This window comes from Rhipicephalus microplus, chromosome 5 (assembly GCF_043290135.1).
Source record: "Rhipicephalus microplus isolate Deutch F79 chromosome 5, USDA_Rmic, whole genome shotgun sequence".
Taxonomy (NCBI): Eukaryota; Metazoa; Arthropoda; class Arachnida; order Ixodida; family Ixodidae; genus Rhipicephalus; species Rhipicephalus microplus.
In genome coordinates this window covers 45219454-45238689 of record NC_134704.1, presented here as the reverse complement: position 1 = coordinate 45238689, position 19236 = coordinate 45219454, and the positions used below count along the sequence as shown (strand labels likewise).

The 19236-nt window shown below is 47.9% G+C and overlaps 1 protein-coding gene across 2 annotated transcripts in view; it reads right to left on the bottom strand.

Moving 5' to 3' along the window:
- Positions 1 to 4413: 4413 nt before the first annotated feature.
- Positions 4414 to 19236, bottom strand: part of LOC119174638 (myotubularin-related protein 9) — a 47075-nt gene continuing 32252 nt past the window's right edge. For both annotated transcript variants that reach the window (XM_075895336.1, XM_037425626.2), the window contains exons 10-14: positions 8192 to 8276; positions 8046 to 8115; positions 6987 to 7086; positions 6405 to 6532; positions 4414 to 4966 (exon numbers count right to left, since the gene is read on the bottom strand). In XM_075895336.1, the coding sequence (XP_075751451.1) occupies positions 4894 to 4966; positions 6405 to 6532; positions 6987 to 7086; positions 8046 to 8115; positions 8192 to 8276 (456 nt within the window). In that variant the 3' untranslated portion in view covers positions 4414 to 4893. The remainder of the gene's footprint in view (positions 4967 to 6404; positions 6533 to 6986; positions 7087 to 8045; positions 8116 to 8191; positions 8277 to 19236) is intronic.

Genomic DNA, 19236 nt, shown 5'->3' with positions numbered 1-19236 from the left:
CAAAGAATAGATTCATGACTTACAAAAAGAAGCCAAGGATAAAGCTGCAAGGTGCACACAAATCCCCCCATTGCGATCACACGCAGCATTCAAAAACCCGTAAATGGGTTTATGAAAATAAAAGCACAGCTTGAAGGAGAACAAACATTCAAACAGAAACACGCTATTGTACACAAGCAATGCAAAAGTACTAAGTACGACCAGGTTTTGCGGTGACTCAAAAAAGGTCGCAAATAAATGGAACTGTGACTCCATTACTGAGCTTATTAGAAAAAATGTGCTTGAAGCAACATCATGTAGAAAAAGTGTGGGGTTCTACACTTACACAAAAATGCAAAATTAAAGGATTAAAAAAAAGCTTCGCTGATAGACATAAGGGAGGTATCACAACCGACTCAAGGTATGCCAACAATGCGAGCATACATATGCACAGAGTCAGGGATAATCTCAACAGTGCCATCCCAGATTACAGTCTCCGTAACAACTACTACCAACAACAGCTGGCACAAAGTGTTCTTAAGCCCTGCTCTCGCGTGATATGCACACGACCAAAAGAAATGCATCATGAGACAATCACACCACAAACAAATGAATTTAGATTAGCATTACATCAGCAACACAGATTTTGTGTATAAATTAGCTTGAATGGACACTATTGCACAAAGTAACAATAATGAATTATTGTTTTAAACTTCTATTATTACTAATTTAGCACACATAGTCTCAATATTAGGAGAAAAATGAAAGGTCAACATTTCATGGTCAACCGAAATTCCCATGTTCACATGTCAGTGTTAGTAAACATATCTGACAGTATTTTTGTAAGCTGTAACTTAATTAAACTTCCAGGAAATTGTGAAGTTAGGTGTACGATTCCCTGAGAATGCAATATAATCTATTTATCAGCGATAATTATATAGACCCCCTGATATGCATAAAAAATTGATCCCATGAGGGTACAAAAACACAGGAGCTTCCAAGTGTTGCTATTTTTGTTTTGCGCCAAGACAAAGTGTCGCTATTTTTGTTCTGCGCTAAGATCTTTCATGTGACAAGAATAGCATTCTTGATGTTGCGGAATCATAATTTAGTAACAAAGTAGAAACAATTTCTCCCTTCAGCGTCTCTTTAACACACGAGGCAACAAACATTGTGAAAATTATTCTCAGTTATCAAGTCTTAAAGCTAAAGTTCACAAGAGTGCACATCTATAAAGCTACCTTTGGCATTCACTAATTAGGCCTGTTACTATACATTCCCAATTGTAGACAGACAAAAAGAGTATGTGTGCAGCTCACGACACATCACTGCTCTGAATAAGTTACAAAATTCTGATGAGGTTTAAAATTAAAGGAGCCATTAAAATGTCGCTCTTAAAGTGGAACTGCCAGTAGATATAAGCACAAACTAAGAGACGTCAGGGTAACTAAAGTAGACACGGATCACGCATGGCAAAGACGCCGATGAGCGTCCTTCGCACACTCGCTGGTACCGTGAAGTTCTGTGTTCCTGAATGAGCAATAAGCTAAGCAGATCTTCTCTACTTAGGTTGACGTCATGTAGTTAGTGCTTATGGCCGCTGGCGATTCTGCATTGTCAATTTTCAGGGGTGACCTTTTCACAACCCCTTTAAATGTGATTTTCGATGATGATGCCATAATCATCGGTGCACAAGGCTATCGAAAAGCAATGTTCCAGATAGATTGTGAACACAGCCTCAATACTTTATATCGTACAGGCACTCTGTGAAGAACTATATTAAAGTAGTTCAGTGAAAGGGTGCACACTTCAACAGCATCCACATCCACTCGTCATTTTAACCAGAAAATGGCAAGCACAGTAGCAAATATCGCAAAATGTACATGGGATAGTATCACAACCGTAAAGTCTTGAGCAAGCACACCCCATACAGTAAAGATAATCGGACACAATTTGGAGGGGAGGCCCTCGTTCGGTACCAGACCAGAATTCAATACGGCAGCTGAACAGCCTCTAAGAATGCACACCTGTGGTTCTAATAAAATGCTTTATTGAATTCGCATTCAGGTGGTTTTCATTAAACTGGAGGGCATCCTGGGCAAAATTTCATGCAATGTGACAAAAGGGCAATGACCTTCCAATGTTTCGAGAATTTGCAACAACTAAGAATGCAATTCCAAGGGGCCATACAGCAGATGTATGACAAGATCGTACACATATAGTCAAAAACAGATATATCGAACGCACATATGTCGTATTTACATGCACATCAAACTCGCAAGTTATCCCCTTAAAATTTTTTTATAAAAGTATAGAAATTCGAACGTTTATATCGAATGGTATTTTTACCCGCCTTTGGATAGATCGAACACCGCGTGAGCTGGAAGGTGCGCTTCCCTTGCAGCGCCCGGAGACCTCCGCGCAACCCCTCGCCTCCGTCTAAACCCGAAACACTAAAAAAAATGTAAAGGTGAGAGGACTCGGACATTACAATCTCCAACTCGAAGAACACCTTTTTTTCTATTTTTTAGTTTCTCTCTCTCTCACGCTTTCTCTGCATACTCATCAGCTCGGAGAGCAGAAACGGAGGAGCCGACGACCTCCTCCTTTCGTCTTTCATTTAATTTTTTGTTCCTGTTTTGCAAGTTTTGATCAGCCAACCACAGCTCGCGCCTATTTCTGTTGCCCTGCAGTCGCCAGTAACCATCGCCTCGCAAGCGCTTTTTTGGCGGAGTCCACTTCCGTTGTCGCGTCGTCTACGTACCATCGCATATGCAGGCAGTGCAGCATTCTTCTTTTGCGCGCGTGGTGTGTGAAGCCGCTGTTGACTCTTTAAATTGTCAAATTTTTGTGTAGCTTTGGACATCGTCAAGAAGTGCAAAACCCTTGACTTTGCGATGAAGTTGAAGGCTAATCAGTGTGTTGAGGCGGGCGACAAATGTTTGACCGTCGCGGACGACTTTGGAATACCACAGAGCACTCTGACTACATTGTTGAAGAACAAGGCAGATAACAAGGCAAAGGTGTCGAAGCAGCATACGTCGAGAGCCTGTCATATGACGGTGGAATTTGTGGAAATCAGTGAAGATGATATTGACGAGCGCTTAAACGATGCGTTTTGCGAGTTGTCATCCCTCCTCTCGACAGCTGTTCCACACGAAGTGTCTGTGGGTGATTTCATGGAAGCGGACTGCAATGTTCAGGCCGTTCCGAGCCTCGCTGACGAGGACAAACGTAGTAGCTGAGGTCACAGGAACCCAGGATGCCCAGGCCGACAGCTCAAGTGACAAGGAAGATCGTCTGCACGAGGTGCTGCCTACGCGCGAGTACTCGACCACTAAAGTGGTGGAAACGTTCGGCGTCCATTCGACAATGTATCGGCGACATGGAGGAAACCGGGCTGTCGCAACTGGACAGACTTGATAAGATCGGCGAGACTAAGAGTCTTCAACTAGAGTCTTCAACTAGAAAATGAAAAAGCAGGCCAAGAGATTTTTTTTATGCAAATAAAACATTATGTTGCGGCAAGTGTGCGGAATTAGTTGTCATTCTTGATGTGCCTATTGTAGCTGATGTTCTGCTACAGGTAAGCTCTCGGGGTCTGTATTTTTTTTTTTCATATGTAATTTTTGATATATCAAACTAATTCACGATCCCCTTCGAGTTCAATATGTACATCTATGTTAGACTATATATAAAGGCTCTGAGGTTTTAGATTCCTAGGAACTACTACTGGAGCAATCTGCAGCGAAGAAGAGGTGTAAAAAAGCATACATATATGGCAAAAGGAGAGGGGGGCACCCGTTACGTCACAGGCTTATGTTTCAAATCTTCATAAATGAAGAAAGGGGTGCTTACTCAGGTGGGGGTGCTTGCCTAGGATTTTAAACTAGTGTACTTCAAAATATTGACTTGGTTATGTGACTACGGCACATTTCTTTGCTAATGCAAAATTCTAAAGTCTTAGTACACCTTCAACAAACCTTCTAAGGTAAGGCCTTAGACAACACTTTTCTTACAAGCAGTATGCATACTGCACTGTGACCTACATCATGTAGCCAGGCATTGGGATCAAAGAACAGAACACTGTAGCAATGACACAAGTGCAATTTAAAAAGTTGTATAGCCGTACTTATCACAATGCACTTATAGTACAAGAAGAAATTCAGCGACGCGGAGTTATCCTTTTGATTTTGGAAAGGACTGAAAAGAGTGATATGGAAACCTTATGAAACGACAAAAAATAAATGCCGAATATACTACATCTATGATGGATTGAGAACTCCTAGAAAATGTCCCACAGAGACAGGTCCAAGGTTACATTCTCCATGCAATCTAAACACCTCGGCTTAAATATTCTGCCTGATAATCTCAAACCACCAGCAATTTAAATCTGCTACTAGTTTCAAAAATTATTTGGGACAAGTATGAATGATCAGTATGGTCGGTAGACGCACCACAATGCAAGCGAGGCAACAGCATAGGTAACGAGGATGACTGCAGGCATCAGCCAACATCCACATAAGCATTTCACAAAATACTGAAATTGGAAAGTCACGTACAACAAAAAATACGTCAATCGTCGTCGCCACGCTTGAAGGTGAGCTCGTCAAATGACGCAGCTCCAAAGTCCGGGGCCAGGCGGCTTCCCGCATGGCTGTCTAAACTCAGATGCAGCAGGCTGCGGAGGAGTCTACGCACGTGCGAGGGAGTGCCGGACGAAGCGTTAGCCGGTGAGGATGAGAGCGAAGACTGAGGCGAACCCGTGGACGACATGCGAGAGAAAGAAGACCGACTGCCGATGCTGGCGGTTTCCTGAGCCAGTGCCGATATCTGCTGGTGGCTGGGTCCCACGTCCTCCACGGTGCTAGTGCTGCCCCGCTGCGAAGAGGGTACCGAGCCCCTCCTCGGATGTCATTCGAGCAGGCTGAGAGAGTCCTGCAGCACACCCTGGATGACAGCCTCGTCCTCCAGCTCCAGAAGTTGCCTGCATAATGGAAAAAGAAGGGAACATGTGTTGATGGAAGAATGAGCACTTCACTATTCGGTAGAAAAGAAAATAAGCAACTCTGCAACGAAAAACAAAAATATTCTGGCCTCACATGCGAGTTGTTTGCAGCAAATGCATAAGCATATAAACGGTAGAGTACACGTTTGAAAGCTGCATTGACATTTGCGTTATCTTCCAGTCAACGTACGTTATCTTCTAGTCAACTTGATACTCGCCGTGTGTAACACCTTATAAGACTTGTCTATATCCGAAAACAATGGTGGCAATGCACTGAAACAATCAGTGCTGCACCGTTCCTTTGAAACATTTGCCAGGTTACCAATATGTCCAGAAAGACACCACTTCCATGTCTGCACACCACATCATCCTCGATAACAAGAACAAATGAAGGGCTTTTCAAGGCCTTCTTTAAGGGTGTGGGATGCATATACTATAAGCTAAGCATATCCTCACAGCCACTGCTTGCCATACAAAACATTTATGCTTTTGTCTGACTGTGCCCGCAGTGCTCAACTAAACCTGCATTTCCAAATAATGAAGAAACAACAAAAACACAACTAAACCTGCATTTTCCAAACAATGATGGGACTCGGTACATTGTCCATGAATGTAACCTACAGAATGAAAATCCCAACAAATATTTCTACACTGAGAACAAAAGGAGCGGAAGTTGAAAGCTCATTTTTGTTTTGTTAGGCACACCCTTACGAGAACCAACAGAAAATGAAGCCAAGGAACGTATAAAAAATGTTAATTGTAATAATAATTATGGCATCAATGTGAGAAAATTTAGGTGAACAAACAGACAACTTGCTACTGGCAGGGGCATTCATATTATAAATACTGCAAATCACGTTCCCTACTCTTTCTTTGACTTGACTGTCTGCTGCTTCTCACACATACTGACGAGTCACTTCCACGTGCAAGGTAAGAGGAGGGTTGTGAATAATATGGCAGTTCTAGACATTAGCAAAGATAGATTCGAACAAGCAATACATAATACAGATGACACCAATTCAAGATAATGTAATACAGCATGAAATGTGTAAGCCAGTCATAACAGTAATACCTTGTGCAATTAGTATTGCATGAACTGTTGATAGTAACAACATCTAATATGGAAGACCCTGGTTTTTAAAATTGGCTACAAGAATCACAACATAAGAAATATAATGTAGCAGAATCACTGAATGAAAGAAGGTGCGTCACTAAGAACATGACAGGTAAACACGTTGAAAGTAAAGGACTGCAAGTGCACACGAAAGAAAATACAACTATGCAGCAAAAAAAAGCAAATCTTCATGTGGCTCGTAGGAGCGTTCACTACGAAAATAGTCTACTGAAGACCTACATGTAACCTTCACCACTTCTCAACTCCACGGATGATAGTTCCAAATCCTGGAAAATAACCTACCTGCGTAGCCTTATCGCTTTAGAGCGCAGTTCCTTATCTCTGTTTCGGATTTCCAGAACCATATCCCATGCTTCTTTCTGGGGTTTCTGGTCATACACCCACCGTAAGAACAGGGCCGGCCATAATACCTAGAAAAAGAAATAAACACGAGTTTTCCACCAAGTCGAGAACAGTCTTGGGAACCTTGCAGGAAGGCTGTGTGATTGAGGATTGTTGACCACCTTACTGCGTAGGTGAGTGTCATCGTACCTTTCGTACTTAAAAGCCACTTGTACAGAAGCTACGCAGGTAGTGTGATTAGTGAAACCACACTATGCACACATCACACTGCAGCTGCTTTACTTCTGAGGCAGCTGCTACGAAATAGTATCTACATTTCCAACTTCTGGGATGTATAGCTACATAAAATACAGAATCATTCATGCAATTTTACATTTACAGTGCCAGTCCTTATGGTACGGCGAGAGTTATGTCATTTCAACTTAATAATTTCGCATTAATAGTGAGGATCTGGCCCGATTCCACAACTAAATACTAAACAGTGCGAACGCTCGAAGAGAAAAGGCAACGAACAACTCTCACCAGGCTTTGAGGGGCCACCGATGGCCAGATCACCTGGTTGTTGTGGTCATACATCGGATTGGTAAGCTCAGCCAGCATGTCTGGAGAGTTTATGTAAGACCTGTAAGAAGCAAATCAAATGAAAAGACGTTTTGTAACCTGAACCTATATCTTTACCCTAGGAAGGGAACCTACAATCCTAACTACAATGCAATATACTTTAGACGTAATGCTCTTGCACCCATTATTTGTGCTATATGCTTTGCTTTGACATGTTAAGACTTATAAAGCCATATGCAAAAAGTGGCCCTTTATGGCCTCCGTTACTTAGCTACCCCATGCAATCTTGCGCAGAGCTAACCCTCTGTGGTCTGCTGTTGGGTCTCTACTGGCAATGCCACAAGACCACAGAATTCTGCTGACAGGCAGCACTGCTGCACAAACTCTTTTGTGGTTGATTCATGCATCTGTATTCTCAGTGCATCATACGTCATCTCTAAAGGAGTAAGTGAACTTCTTTTAGTTGAGCATGGCCTTTTTTTTTTAAGGTTGGACAGGAACAGGTGGAAGCAGAGTAAAGGTTTTAGACCACAAAGGTTTAATGTACAGCCCCTACTACGGTACTTTCCTCATAAAATGTCTCAGTAAAGGAACTTTTTTTGACTACCGATAAGCAAAGCAAAGCAAGAAGGACATGGTGAAGTTTCTGTGGGCAGCACTTGGCTGTAATATAGCATTTTTACACGCAGCTGTAGGCTGTGCAGGGCACAATCAAAGAGAAAGTGTCTCATCTAAAGAAGCCATGTCACTACAGACAGCACACTGTACTTACAAAGGACTACACAACTGTTATTTGTAACCAGCTGCTCGGTTCATGGTGCTTAGTGTTTCAATTAAACGTGGCAGCCGAGGACGATGCCGTGGTGGAGGGCTGCTCAGGCTTTTCGATGTGAACTCAAGTTTGAGTACACAAAGAATTTGGCAATTCACTCCTATCGAGATGCACTCAGCATAACCAGAAAGATCGAACTCGCAATCAGAATAAGACGGGCATGACAGAAAAAAAAAAAGAAAGCCTACCACAGAGAGTATGTCTTCTGAGACAGCTTGAGCTCTTTTCTTTCCTTCATGGAGTTAGCCAGAAACGTGCCTGCGTGCAAGTTGAACAATCGTTAAAATCACCAATGCAAAAGGCAAAAGATAATCGTTATTATTAGTTAACTCACCAAATGAAGAGCAGTAACTGTGCTCAAACAACATGATGAGGAACTGCTCGTTGAATTCAAATGAGCAGGCAAACTGTTGATGAATCTGAAATGATAAAAATTCATACAGCCACTATGAGCAGTTGTTGACTAGAGAAAATGTGCTCGTTTTGAGAAAGCAGGTTTTTCAGAAGTCTGCAGGGCAGCGATCTGAACTTTAAAAGATTCAGTTTTTTGGAATGTCGATAACATTTCTCGTGCCTCTCTTGAGAAATACTTAGTACAGATGTGACTTTTCTTGTCATCATATTGCACTAAGAAAGCCATTGAAAACGAAAAGCTTTAGACCTTATCTTGACGATCATGAGAATGTCTTAAGGACGATTTCTACATATTGTGGCCAACACAGCCCAGTACATATCCTCGGCAATAAGGCATGTGGTTGAAGAAGAGAGCTCAGCTTTGAACTTGCCTGATTGGCACCACAGGCGCATGCGGCCACAACCAGAAAGTCAAAAACGCCAATGCAATGTGCCCCAAAAAGTAGTTGTCCGATATTGCTTAACTATACCAACCAATCTTAGTTTTAGTACCCAGGAACTAGATCTTCGATGTCAAGATACATTGGCCAATTCAGCAGCTGCAAACACAGTGTGGTCATCGTATGCAATGAAATCAAGAAATGTTTGCAGCCCTCATTAGCTTGTTTTCATGAGCTATGTTATCATACTCGGCCTTCTTGATATGTGGGGTTTAACGTCCCAAAACCACCACATGATTATGAGAGACACCGTAGTGGAGGGCTCGGGAGATTTCGACCACCTGGGGTTCTTCAACGTGCCCTCAAATCTGAGCACACGGGCCTACAACATTTCCACCTCCATCGGAAATGCAGCTGCCGCAGCCGGGATTCGATCCCGCGACCTGCGGGTCAGCAGCCGAGTACCTTAGCCACTAGACCACCGCGGCGGGGCATACTCGGCCTTCTTGATATACACTGCTTTGTATCAGGACTTCAAGGTAACACTGAGAATGTCAGTTCCATTATTAAAGGGTAGCATTAGCACCATATTAAGATGCCTTTTTGAAATTTTATACGTTTTATATTTGCTGAGCTCCATCTCTTTACAAGGGATAAACAGGCGGTAAGCCTTTATACCTATGAAATTTCGTCTCAACGCTTCTTAACACACATAAAAAAAAAGTTCTTTTTATTCTCATAATTCAAAATCGGAAGGCATAATCCTAATGTAAAGTTAGATTCTGCTGTAATCACAAATAGACCTGATACTGGGCCCTTTCTACACTATACATTATAGCCAGTACAACTGTCGTTCGGCTGAAAGTCAGGCCACAAGTTATACAGTGCAATTTATAACAATATTGACACAAGGTAGGCTGGCAACTAAAGTGGCCAGCCTCTGAGGAGGATAACGAAGTAATTCTGAGGCGCGTGCTATCGTGTTCATGCTTTTGGCCTTTGGTCACGAAAGTAAATGCCCTGCTTTTGTGCCTGCGTCCCTGTGCCTTTGTGAAATTTTCTGGTGGAAGTGCAGGGTACAGTAGATGATACTGTCACGGGGTCGTGACGTGGCCAAAGACAGGCGACTTTGTGTTGGAATTTAACTGTTTATTTGGGCAAACCTGTGCCCGGTAAACGGAAAGTCCGATTACAGTAGCAGTCTTGGACTGATAGCGGCGAACGGAACGTCGGCCGTCGATCAACTACTGACAAGCGGCGAAGCGTGTCGGCATTTATACTCTTGCCATCGAATGTTCTAGCGTTATCGCTGGCGGTGGCGTATGTTCCAGATTAATCTGTACAGTTCGCAGAGTGGGCGTGATCTTATCGAAATGATCCACTACAGTCCGGAAGCTTCTCGAAAACTGCAGGTGCGGTTTGCACTGAGAATTGTGTAGTGTTTTGGGACGATAACAAAACTTGGGAAATGGAACGTGACATTGCCCCCCTCTGAAACAGGCATCGTCCCGATGCTTTAACTAAAGATGAAGGTACAACAATAATGCAAGAAAGTACAATGAACAATTTACGATACAATACTAATACAAAAAAAAAACACCGTTTCAGTTTGTTAACGCGCATGAAACGGCTTGAGGCGCGCGACATGGACGACTTCAGATCACGATCGGCGTCGTTGAGAGTTCGTGATGCCGTCGGGGACAACCTCGTAATCAAGTGGGCCGAAACGTCGAACCACCCTGTACGGTCCGAAGTACCGTCGCAGAAGCTTTTCACTTAGTCCACGTCGGCGTATCGGCGTCCATACCCAAACACGTTCACCGGGCTGGTATTCCACGAAGCGTCGTCGCAGATTGTAACGGCGGCTGTCGGTCGTCTGCTGATTCTTGATGCGGAGACGCGCGAGTTGTCGGGCTTCTTTGGCGCGTTGAAGGTACTCACTCACATCGAGGTTTTCTTCGTCGGTGACGTTGGGTAACATGCCATCGAGTGTCGTTGCCGGGCTCCTTCCGTAGACCAATTTGTATGGAGATATCTGCGTCGTCTCCTGCACCGCCGTGTTGTATGCGAAGGTCACGTACGGAAGAATGGCGCCCCACGTCTTGTGTTCGACATCGACGTACCGTACATTGCCAGCATGTCGGCGATAGTCTTGTTAAGCCGCTCGGTGAGGCCGTTGGTCTGTGGGTGGTACGCTGTCGTCCGGCGGAGGTTTGTCTGGCTGTATGCCAAGATCACTTGAGGTAAGTCGGCAATAAATTCCGTTCCTCTGCTGGTGATAAGGACCTCCGGGGCGCCGTGACGTAGGATGATATTTTCGACGAAGAACTTAGCTACCTCAGATGCACTGCCTTTGGGAAGGGCTTTTGTCTCGGCGTAGCGGGTGAGGTAGTCGGTAGCTACCACGATTCACTTGTTTCTGAAAGCCGACGTTGGGAACGGCCCCAGTAGGTCCATACCAATCTGCTGGAAAGGTCGGCAAGGTGGTTCAATTAGCTGCAGAAGTCCCGCTGGCCTTGTCGGCGGTGTCTTGCGTCGCTGACAGTCCCGGCATGTTCTCACATAACAAGAGTTGCAGGAGTTCTGGTCGCAGAGCTGAAGGCACCACAAGGAGGTACTTAGCTCGAAGCGATGAAAAGTTTTTCTTTTGTAGAAGACCGTTTCACAGGAAGAACGACGCAAGTGCGCGCTTGAATACCTTCGGGACTTCGGCGGTCCGGCCTTCGAGGTATTCTATTAGGGCATTAAGTTCCGGGTCGGCCCGCTGTCGTTCAGCGAAGTCGTCGGTAGTTATCGTTCCCAAGAAGTAGTCGTCATCCAGGTCGTCGGGTGGTGGTTGGTCGACAGGCGCACGAGAGGGACAGTCGGCGTCGAAGTGTTTCTTGCCGGACTTGTAAATGACGGTAATGTCATATTCTTGAAGTCTCAGGCTCCATCGTGCGAGGCGACCTGAAGGGTCCTTCAAGGTGGCTAGCCAACACAAGGCGTGGTGGTCGCTCACAACTTTGAAGGGCCTGCAGTAGAGGTAGGGGCGAAATTTCGACGTAGCCCAGATGATGGCGAGGCACTCCTTTTCTGTTGTGGAATAATTGGCTTCTGCTTTGGATAGCGATCGGCTGGCGTAACTAATAACCCTTTCAAGCCCGTGAGCCCTCTGCACAAGAACGGCGCCAAGACCTACGCTGCTTGCGTCAGTGTGTATTTCTGTCTCGGGGAATTCGTCGAAATGGGCAAGTAACGGAGGTGTCAGGAGGCGATGTTTAAGCTCGGAAAGCGTGTTCCTGCGGCGTTTCCCACTTGAACTCCACGTCGGCCTTGGTAAGGCTAGTGAGAGGATCGGCGAAGCGGGCGAAGTTTTTCACGAACCGCCTATAATAGGCGCACAGGCCTAGAAATCAGCGCACCGCCTTCTTGGCAGTGGGCGGCGGGAAGTCGGCGATGGCTGCTGTTTTCCGTGGATCGGGACGGACTCCAGACTTGCTTATTTAATAACGTGCCCCACAAACAAGAGCTCCTCGTACGCAAATATGCACTTTTCTGGCTTCAGTATAAGTCCGGACGTCTTGACGGCTTTAAGTACAGCTTCAAGGCGCCGAAGATGCTCGTTGAAACTCGAGGAAAACACGACGACGTTGTCCAAGTACACAAGGCAAGTCTGCCACTTCAATCCTGCTAGTATTGTATCCATAACACGTTGAAAAGTTGCAGGCGCTGAGCAAAGACCGAAGGGCATCACCTTAAACTCGAAGAGGCCGTCCGGTGTTATAAACGCCGTCTTCTCTCGGTCTCTTTCGTCGACTTCGATTTGCCAAAAGCCAGTCTTGAGGTACATTGATGAAAAGTACTTGGCGTTATGGAGCCGATCAAGTGCGTCGTCTATTCGTGGGAGAGGATAGACATCCTTTCTTTTGATTTTGTTTAGGCGACGATAATCGACGCAGAAACGTAGGGTCCCATCCTTCTTCTTCACTAACGCCACAAGGGATGCCCATGGACTCTTGGACGGCTGGATAATGTCATCCCGCAGCATTTCATCAACTTGTCTCTTCATGGCCTCGCGTTCTCGCGTCGAAACCCTGTACGGACTCTGACGGAGTGGTCTGACATTTTCTTCGGTTATGATGCGATGTTTCGTAGTTGGGGTCTGCCGAAGTTTAGATGACGATGAAAAGCAATCTTCATATTGCAGAAGCAGGGCCTTGAGCTGTTCTTGCTTATGGTTCGGAAGTCTGGGATTGACATTGAAAGCTATGGGAGGGGCTTGGTTCCTCTGAGCAGTTTCCGCAGAATCGGCGAGGGAGAAAGCACTGGTGACTTCGACAATTTCTTCGATGTATGCGACCGTTGTTCCTTTGTTCACATGTTTGTACTCATTGCTGAAATTCGTGAGCATAACCAACGCTTTGCCTCCCCGCAGCTCTGCAATTCCTCTTGCAACGCAAATATTTCGGGTGACCAACAGATGCGAACTGCCTTCAACGACGCCTTCCAAGTCAGGTGATTTAGGAGCACGGACTGAAATAATGACGCGTGAGCGAGGCGGAATGGTGACTTGTTCTTCCAGCACATTGAAGGCATGGTTTCCTGACGGCGTGCGCGGCGGTAGTGCTTCTTCTGTGGATAACGTTATCGACTTTCTTTTTAGGTTGATGATAGCACCATGGAGGCATAAGAAGTCCATGCCAAGGATGACATCTCTCGAGAAACGCTGTAGGACTACGAAGTCTGCAGGATAAATACGGTCGTTAATGGTGACTCTCGCTGTACAGATTCCTGCAGGCGTTACAAGATGACCTCCGGCTGTGTGGATTTCAGGGCCTTCCCAAGCTGTCCTAACTTTCTTTAACTTCGCGGCGAACGACCCACTGATGACGGAATAGTCGGCTCCAGTATCGACGAGAGCGGTCACACTGTGGCCGTCGATAAGAACGTCGAGGTCGCTAGTTCGCCGTCTCACGTTACAGTTAGGGCGTGGCGTCGGGTTACGGCTGCGTCGGCTTGTTCCGCTGCTTCCATGTTGCGTCGTCAGGTTACCTTCGGTAAGTGAGGTTTTGCCGTCAGGACTTTGCCTGCTTGGCGTCCTGTTCGGAAAGCTCCATCACGGCGTCGTCGTCGGAGGATCTTCAGTAGTTCGTCGCACAGAAACCCCACTCCTATTGGTTGCTGCCCTTAGTTTCCCGGATACGGGCTAGGAGGCCGACCCCGCGTTGTGCCAGAGTACTGCCGGTGGTGCGGTGACGTGCGGCGGCTGGGACGGCGAATGGGAAGGGCTTCGCGGTGTCCGCTGAGTTCCTGTCAGGTTGTCGGCGATGTCACGTGGCCATTCTCCTGGCTGTGGACGCGGTTCATTGACGGCGAAGCCACGCAGTCCCATCTGTCGGTACTGGCAACGGCGTTATGTGTGTCCGGCCTCGCCGCAGTGGTAGCAGAGCGGGCGGTAGTCAGGGGTGCGCCAGACGTCAGTCTTCCTCGGCGCACTGTGCTGGGCCGCTGGCGAACGGTAGGACGTCGGTGGCGGTGGTGGCGGTGGTGGCGGTGGTGGCGGCGGTGTTGTCTGGCGATGGAAATGCGATGGGGCAGCGTTTCGGCGTGCGCGTGGAGGAGGGGCGTGGCGGCAAGCTGCAGCAGCATAGCTCACGGCTTGCAGCTGAGGCTCTTGAGGCTGAGGAACGCCCAGCGATTGCTGGATCTCCTGGCATATGACATCCCCGATGGATTCCACGTGAGGCTGCGCTGAAGGAAGTAATTTTCGCAGCTCTTCTTGCACAATCGCACGGATCGTCTCATGCAAGTCAGTGGTTCAAGGCGCTTGAATGCCGGCGTAGCTTGTAGACGAGAAGCTACAGTTATATGGCTGCATGTGCATCTCGAGCGTCTTCTCTATCGCAGATGCTTCTGAAATGAATTCGGCGACCGTCTTCGGCGGGTTTCTGATCAGCCCGGCGAAGAGTTCCTGCTTTACTCCTCGCATGGGCAGACGGACCTTGTTCTCCTCGGACATGTTGGAGTCAGCGTGGCAGAAAAGTTTAATCATTTCTTACGTGAATAGCACCATGTTTTCGTTTAGCCTCTGCATGCGGGTTTAGAGGAGAGCTGCAGCCTTCTCCTTGCGCACCACACTTGCGAAAGTGGTGAGGAACCTGGCGTGAAAGACGTCCCACGTTGTAAGGCTTCGCTCTTGATTCTCGAACCAGGTCCGAGCAGCATCTTCAAAGGCGACATACACATGCCGGAGCTTGTCATCGTCTGTTCAGTCATTAAAGACGGCGACGCGGTTGAACCTTTCGATCCAGCTTTCCGTGTCTTCCAGTGGCGAACCGCGGAAAGTTGGTGGCTTTTTGGGTGTCCGGAGCAGGAGTGGTGCAGGCTGCACGGGGGCGGTCATGGCTGCAGTAGTTGATGTCGGGATCCGGGTCTGCCTGGCTGCTTCAGGAAGGGGGCCCCTACTCTGGTTGTAGTCCCGTCTGCCTGCGGCTTGTTCGCTGTTCAGGGTTAGCGTCCGTGTCTTCTTTGCCGCTTGGGCTGGGGTCGCGGCTTAAAGGGGCCGCCCGGAACATCAAAGAAGCAGAACCTCCGCCAGATGTCACGGGGTCGTGACGTGGCCAAAGACAGGAGACTTTGTGTTGGAATTTAAGTTTTTATTTGGGCGAACCTGTGCCCGGTAAACGGAAAGTTCGATTACAGTAGCAGTCTTGGACTGATAGCGGCGAACAGAACGTCGGCCGTCAATCAACTACTGACAAGTGGCGAAGCGCGTCGGCATTTATACTCTTGCCGTCGAATGTTCTAGCGTTATCGCTGGCGGTGGCGTAGGTTCCAGATTAATCTGTACAGTTTTCAGAGTGGGTGTGATCTTATCAAAATGATCTACTACAGTCCGGAATCTTCTCGAAAACTGCAGGTGCGGTTTGCGCTGAGAATTGTGTAGTGATTTGGGATGATAACAAAACTTGGGAAACGGAACGTGGCAATAAGGTCCCCAGAAAGCACCCCTGACGCAAGCCCATCGAGTAGCTCAGCCGAGCTTACCCCTGTGCACATACGTTCCAGCCGTCACCTCCAGGGACTCGAGCCACAGCACAGTTTGTTATCTGAACGTCAGAGGACTATGAACCAAACACCACCTAAAGTCACCGCGCCAGCACCAGAGCACCTGGTTGTCAACCAGCCCAAGACGTCGAAGACATTTCACGGAGCTGCTTTTAAAGATGCCGACGACTGGCTCGAGCATTTCGACCGGGTCGCCGTCATCAATGATTGGACCCCAGAGCTTAAGCTACGCTATGTGTACTGCTTTCTCCAGGACTCCGCGAAAACGTGGTTTGAGAACCATGAAGCAACGCTTACGTCATGGGATGAGTTTCACCGGCAGTTCCTCAAGGCCTTTGCCCGAGAAGACAGGAAAGAGACAGCGCAGCGTGCCATAGAGGCAAGGGTTCGAAGCCCTAACGAAAGGGTGACGACTTACACAGAGGACATGGATCGTCTTTTCAGGCGTGCGGAGCCCTCTATGACCGAATCTAAGAAAGTCCGTCACTTAATGCGTGATGTTAAAGAAGAGATTTTTGCCGGCCTGATTCGAAACCCACCTGCGACACTTGCGGAGTTCCATGAAGAAGCCCCTGCCATAGAGAGGGCCCTTCAACAGCGTGCCAGGCACTATAGCCGGGTTGTACATCCAAGTGAGGTCACTTCTGTCACTCTCGGCAATGACATCAGCGCGTTGCGAGAGCTCATCAGAGCTCTTATTAAGGAGGAGCTACAAAATATGCAGGTGACTGCTTCACCTGTAGAAGCAGCTCTCCGTTGCGGAGATGGTAAGCGCCGAGCTACGGCAAGCCGTTCATGCTCCCCCAAAGTCCGAGGCGCCACAACAGAGGCAATGCGTCGAAATGAGCTACGCAGAAGCAATGCGACGTCCTCCGTCGTGCAGTTCACCCAGCGTATTTTACCCCAATGGGCGACGCGCTCAGCAAATGGAGGTAGGCTTCCGTCCTCGCAGCCCGCCATTGATCGCCGAAGCACGAGCGAGGAAGAGTGACATCTGGCGTACACCGAACCACAGGCCCCTTTGTTTCCACTGTGGGGAAGCCGGATACGTCTACCGAATATGTCCATACCGTCGTGTGGGTCTCCGTGGATTTTCACCTAATGCCTCTAGTTAATGACCTGGCGAACGACCGCTGGAAATAGAGAGCTTCATCTCGAATCGACGCAGTATGGAACATCGGTCCCAGGAGCCCCGCTCGTCGTCGCCTGCTCGCTACAGGTCACCGAGCCCAACATATTTACGCGGCGCTCCGAGACGCCGTTGAACGAATCCTGCAAGTTGGGAAAACTGAGTTCAGCGACCTCCTGAAGTGACGCCGCTGACGCTGACTCTACGAAAGATCCTCCACTACGATGACAGCGACAGCAGCAAAAAGATCTACAGACGCAATTAAACAGGGTATGAATAGTAGTGACATCAAACACTGCGGTAACCGTGGACGACGAAGAAGTAATGGCACTAATCGACACTGAAGCAGACACGTCCGTTATGAGCATTGGTCTTGCCTGCAGGCTGAAGAAGGTTTCTACCCAGTGGGCTGATTCGCAGATACGTACAGCAGGAGGCCATCTTCGCACTCCGGAGGGACGGTGCACAGCGCGAGTAAGTACAGTCGACTCCCGGTAATTCGAAGTCGCTTAATTGGAAGTTTCGGTTAATTAGAAATGAGCAAGTGGTCCCATCAGTTTTGCATGCAATTGTATAGAAAAGAATGCTTGATAATTCGAAGTTAAAAACCCATAATATTGGTTAACTAGAAGTTTTAGATGCGGAGCATCTAATACTCGAGGCTTGTAATGCGGCGCCGTCCGCAAGCTTCCTCCTCCTTCTTCCACCATCTGTGCATCCCTTCCTCCTCTACACACCGCGCGCGCTTCACTCCTCCACCATCTGTGCACCCTTCCTCCTCTACACACTGCGTGCGCTTCTCCTCTTCACGAACATTCGCTAGCTGTATAATGTAGCGCGCATGCGCCGTCACGCTTCGAGAATATCGGCAGCTGACGCGCGCGCATGCGCCGTCGCGCTTCGAGAACATCGGCAGCTGACGCGCGCGCATGCGCCGTCGCGCTTCGAGAACATCGGCAGCTGACGCGCGCGCATGCGCCGTTGCGCTTCTCCCCCTTCTCTAACATTCGACAGCTGACGCGCGCATGCACCGTCACCCACCATCTGTGCCGCGCGCGCTTCTCCCCTTCGAGAACATTCTACAATTCTCCTGATTCTCCAGTGGACGCGCATGCGCCGTCGCGCTTCGAGAACATCGGCAGCTGACGCGCGCGCATGCGCCGTTGCGCTTCTCCCCCTTCTCGAACATTCGACAGCTGACGCGCGCATGCACCGTCACCCACCATCTGTGCCGCGCGCGCTTCTCCCCTTCGAGAACATTCTACAATTCTCCTGATTCTCCAGTGGACGCGCATGCGCCGTCGCGCTTCGAGAACATTCAACAGCTGACAATGCATGCGCCGTCGCTCTGTATATATACTCAAGGTCGGCGCTCGCTCGCTCAGTTGCCGCTCGTCGGTTGGTTTGTACGGCGCGTCGACGTCCAAGGTCACGGTGAAATGAATTCCAACAAATCCACAAACACAATGATCGACGTCCCTTTGACCAGCGCCGCCCTTTCGCATACGTGTGTACGTGTTCACTCATTTAACACCCCCTCCTACAACCACGTTAACCAATTTAGCCATCGACCCAAGTAAGTCGCACTTTAACAGCCCGTTAACCAATTATATGCTCCGCATCCTCCTCAGTGTTCCCCCGGGGGAAGCTGCGGGCAATTTTTTTTCAATCGACAGTCTCGTCGCGATCGTAATTTTACAGTAAAATGGGGAACTTTTCATATGCCAAAACGTCTGCCGGACCGCGCTGGTGTCTTCGCCATCACTACTGTCCGCAGCGCCACAGATCTTGAAGCGGCAATCTTTTTAACGCTGGCGAATCGCATCGGCGGCATCGACTGACTCTTTAGTTGACTTTTGTCGAGACTCGAGTGTGTCACCGCGTCACCCGCGCGCTGGGTTGATTCCACACGTGTTTCCACGCTTCTGATTTTGAGTGTTGTCGTGGTGACGTACGTTTAATAATGGCAACTTGTGGCCCTTACCGAACGCTAGACCTAGCGACGAAAGTCGAAGTCTTGAAGGAAGTTGACCAGGGAGGCACCGCCAAACAAGACATTGCAAGAAAGTACGGCACTAAGCCTAACACGCTGTCGACTTTCATAAAGAATAAGCGCTCAATATTGGATGCGTTTGAAAGTGAAAAATTCAAGACATCGTGGAAGCGGATGCACACCGGCGCCTACCCCGAGTTGGAGGAAGCACTGCTGATTTGGATCAGAGAGGCACGAAACAACAAACATCCTCTCAGTGGTGAAGTCGTCACGGCAAAAGCGTCATCGCTTGCTGAAATGTTGGGCATCAACGACTTCGTCGCTTCGTATGGGTGGCTTACGCGTTTCAAACATTGCCACGACTTGATTTTTAAAAGCGTGTGTGGGGAGAAGGCGTCAGTCGATGAGGAAAC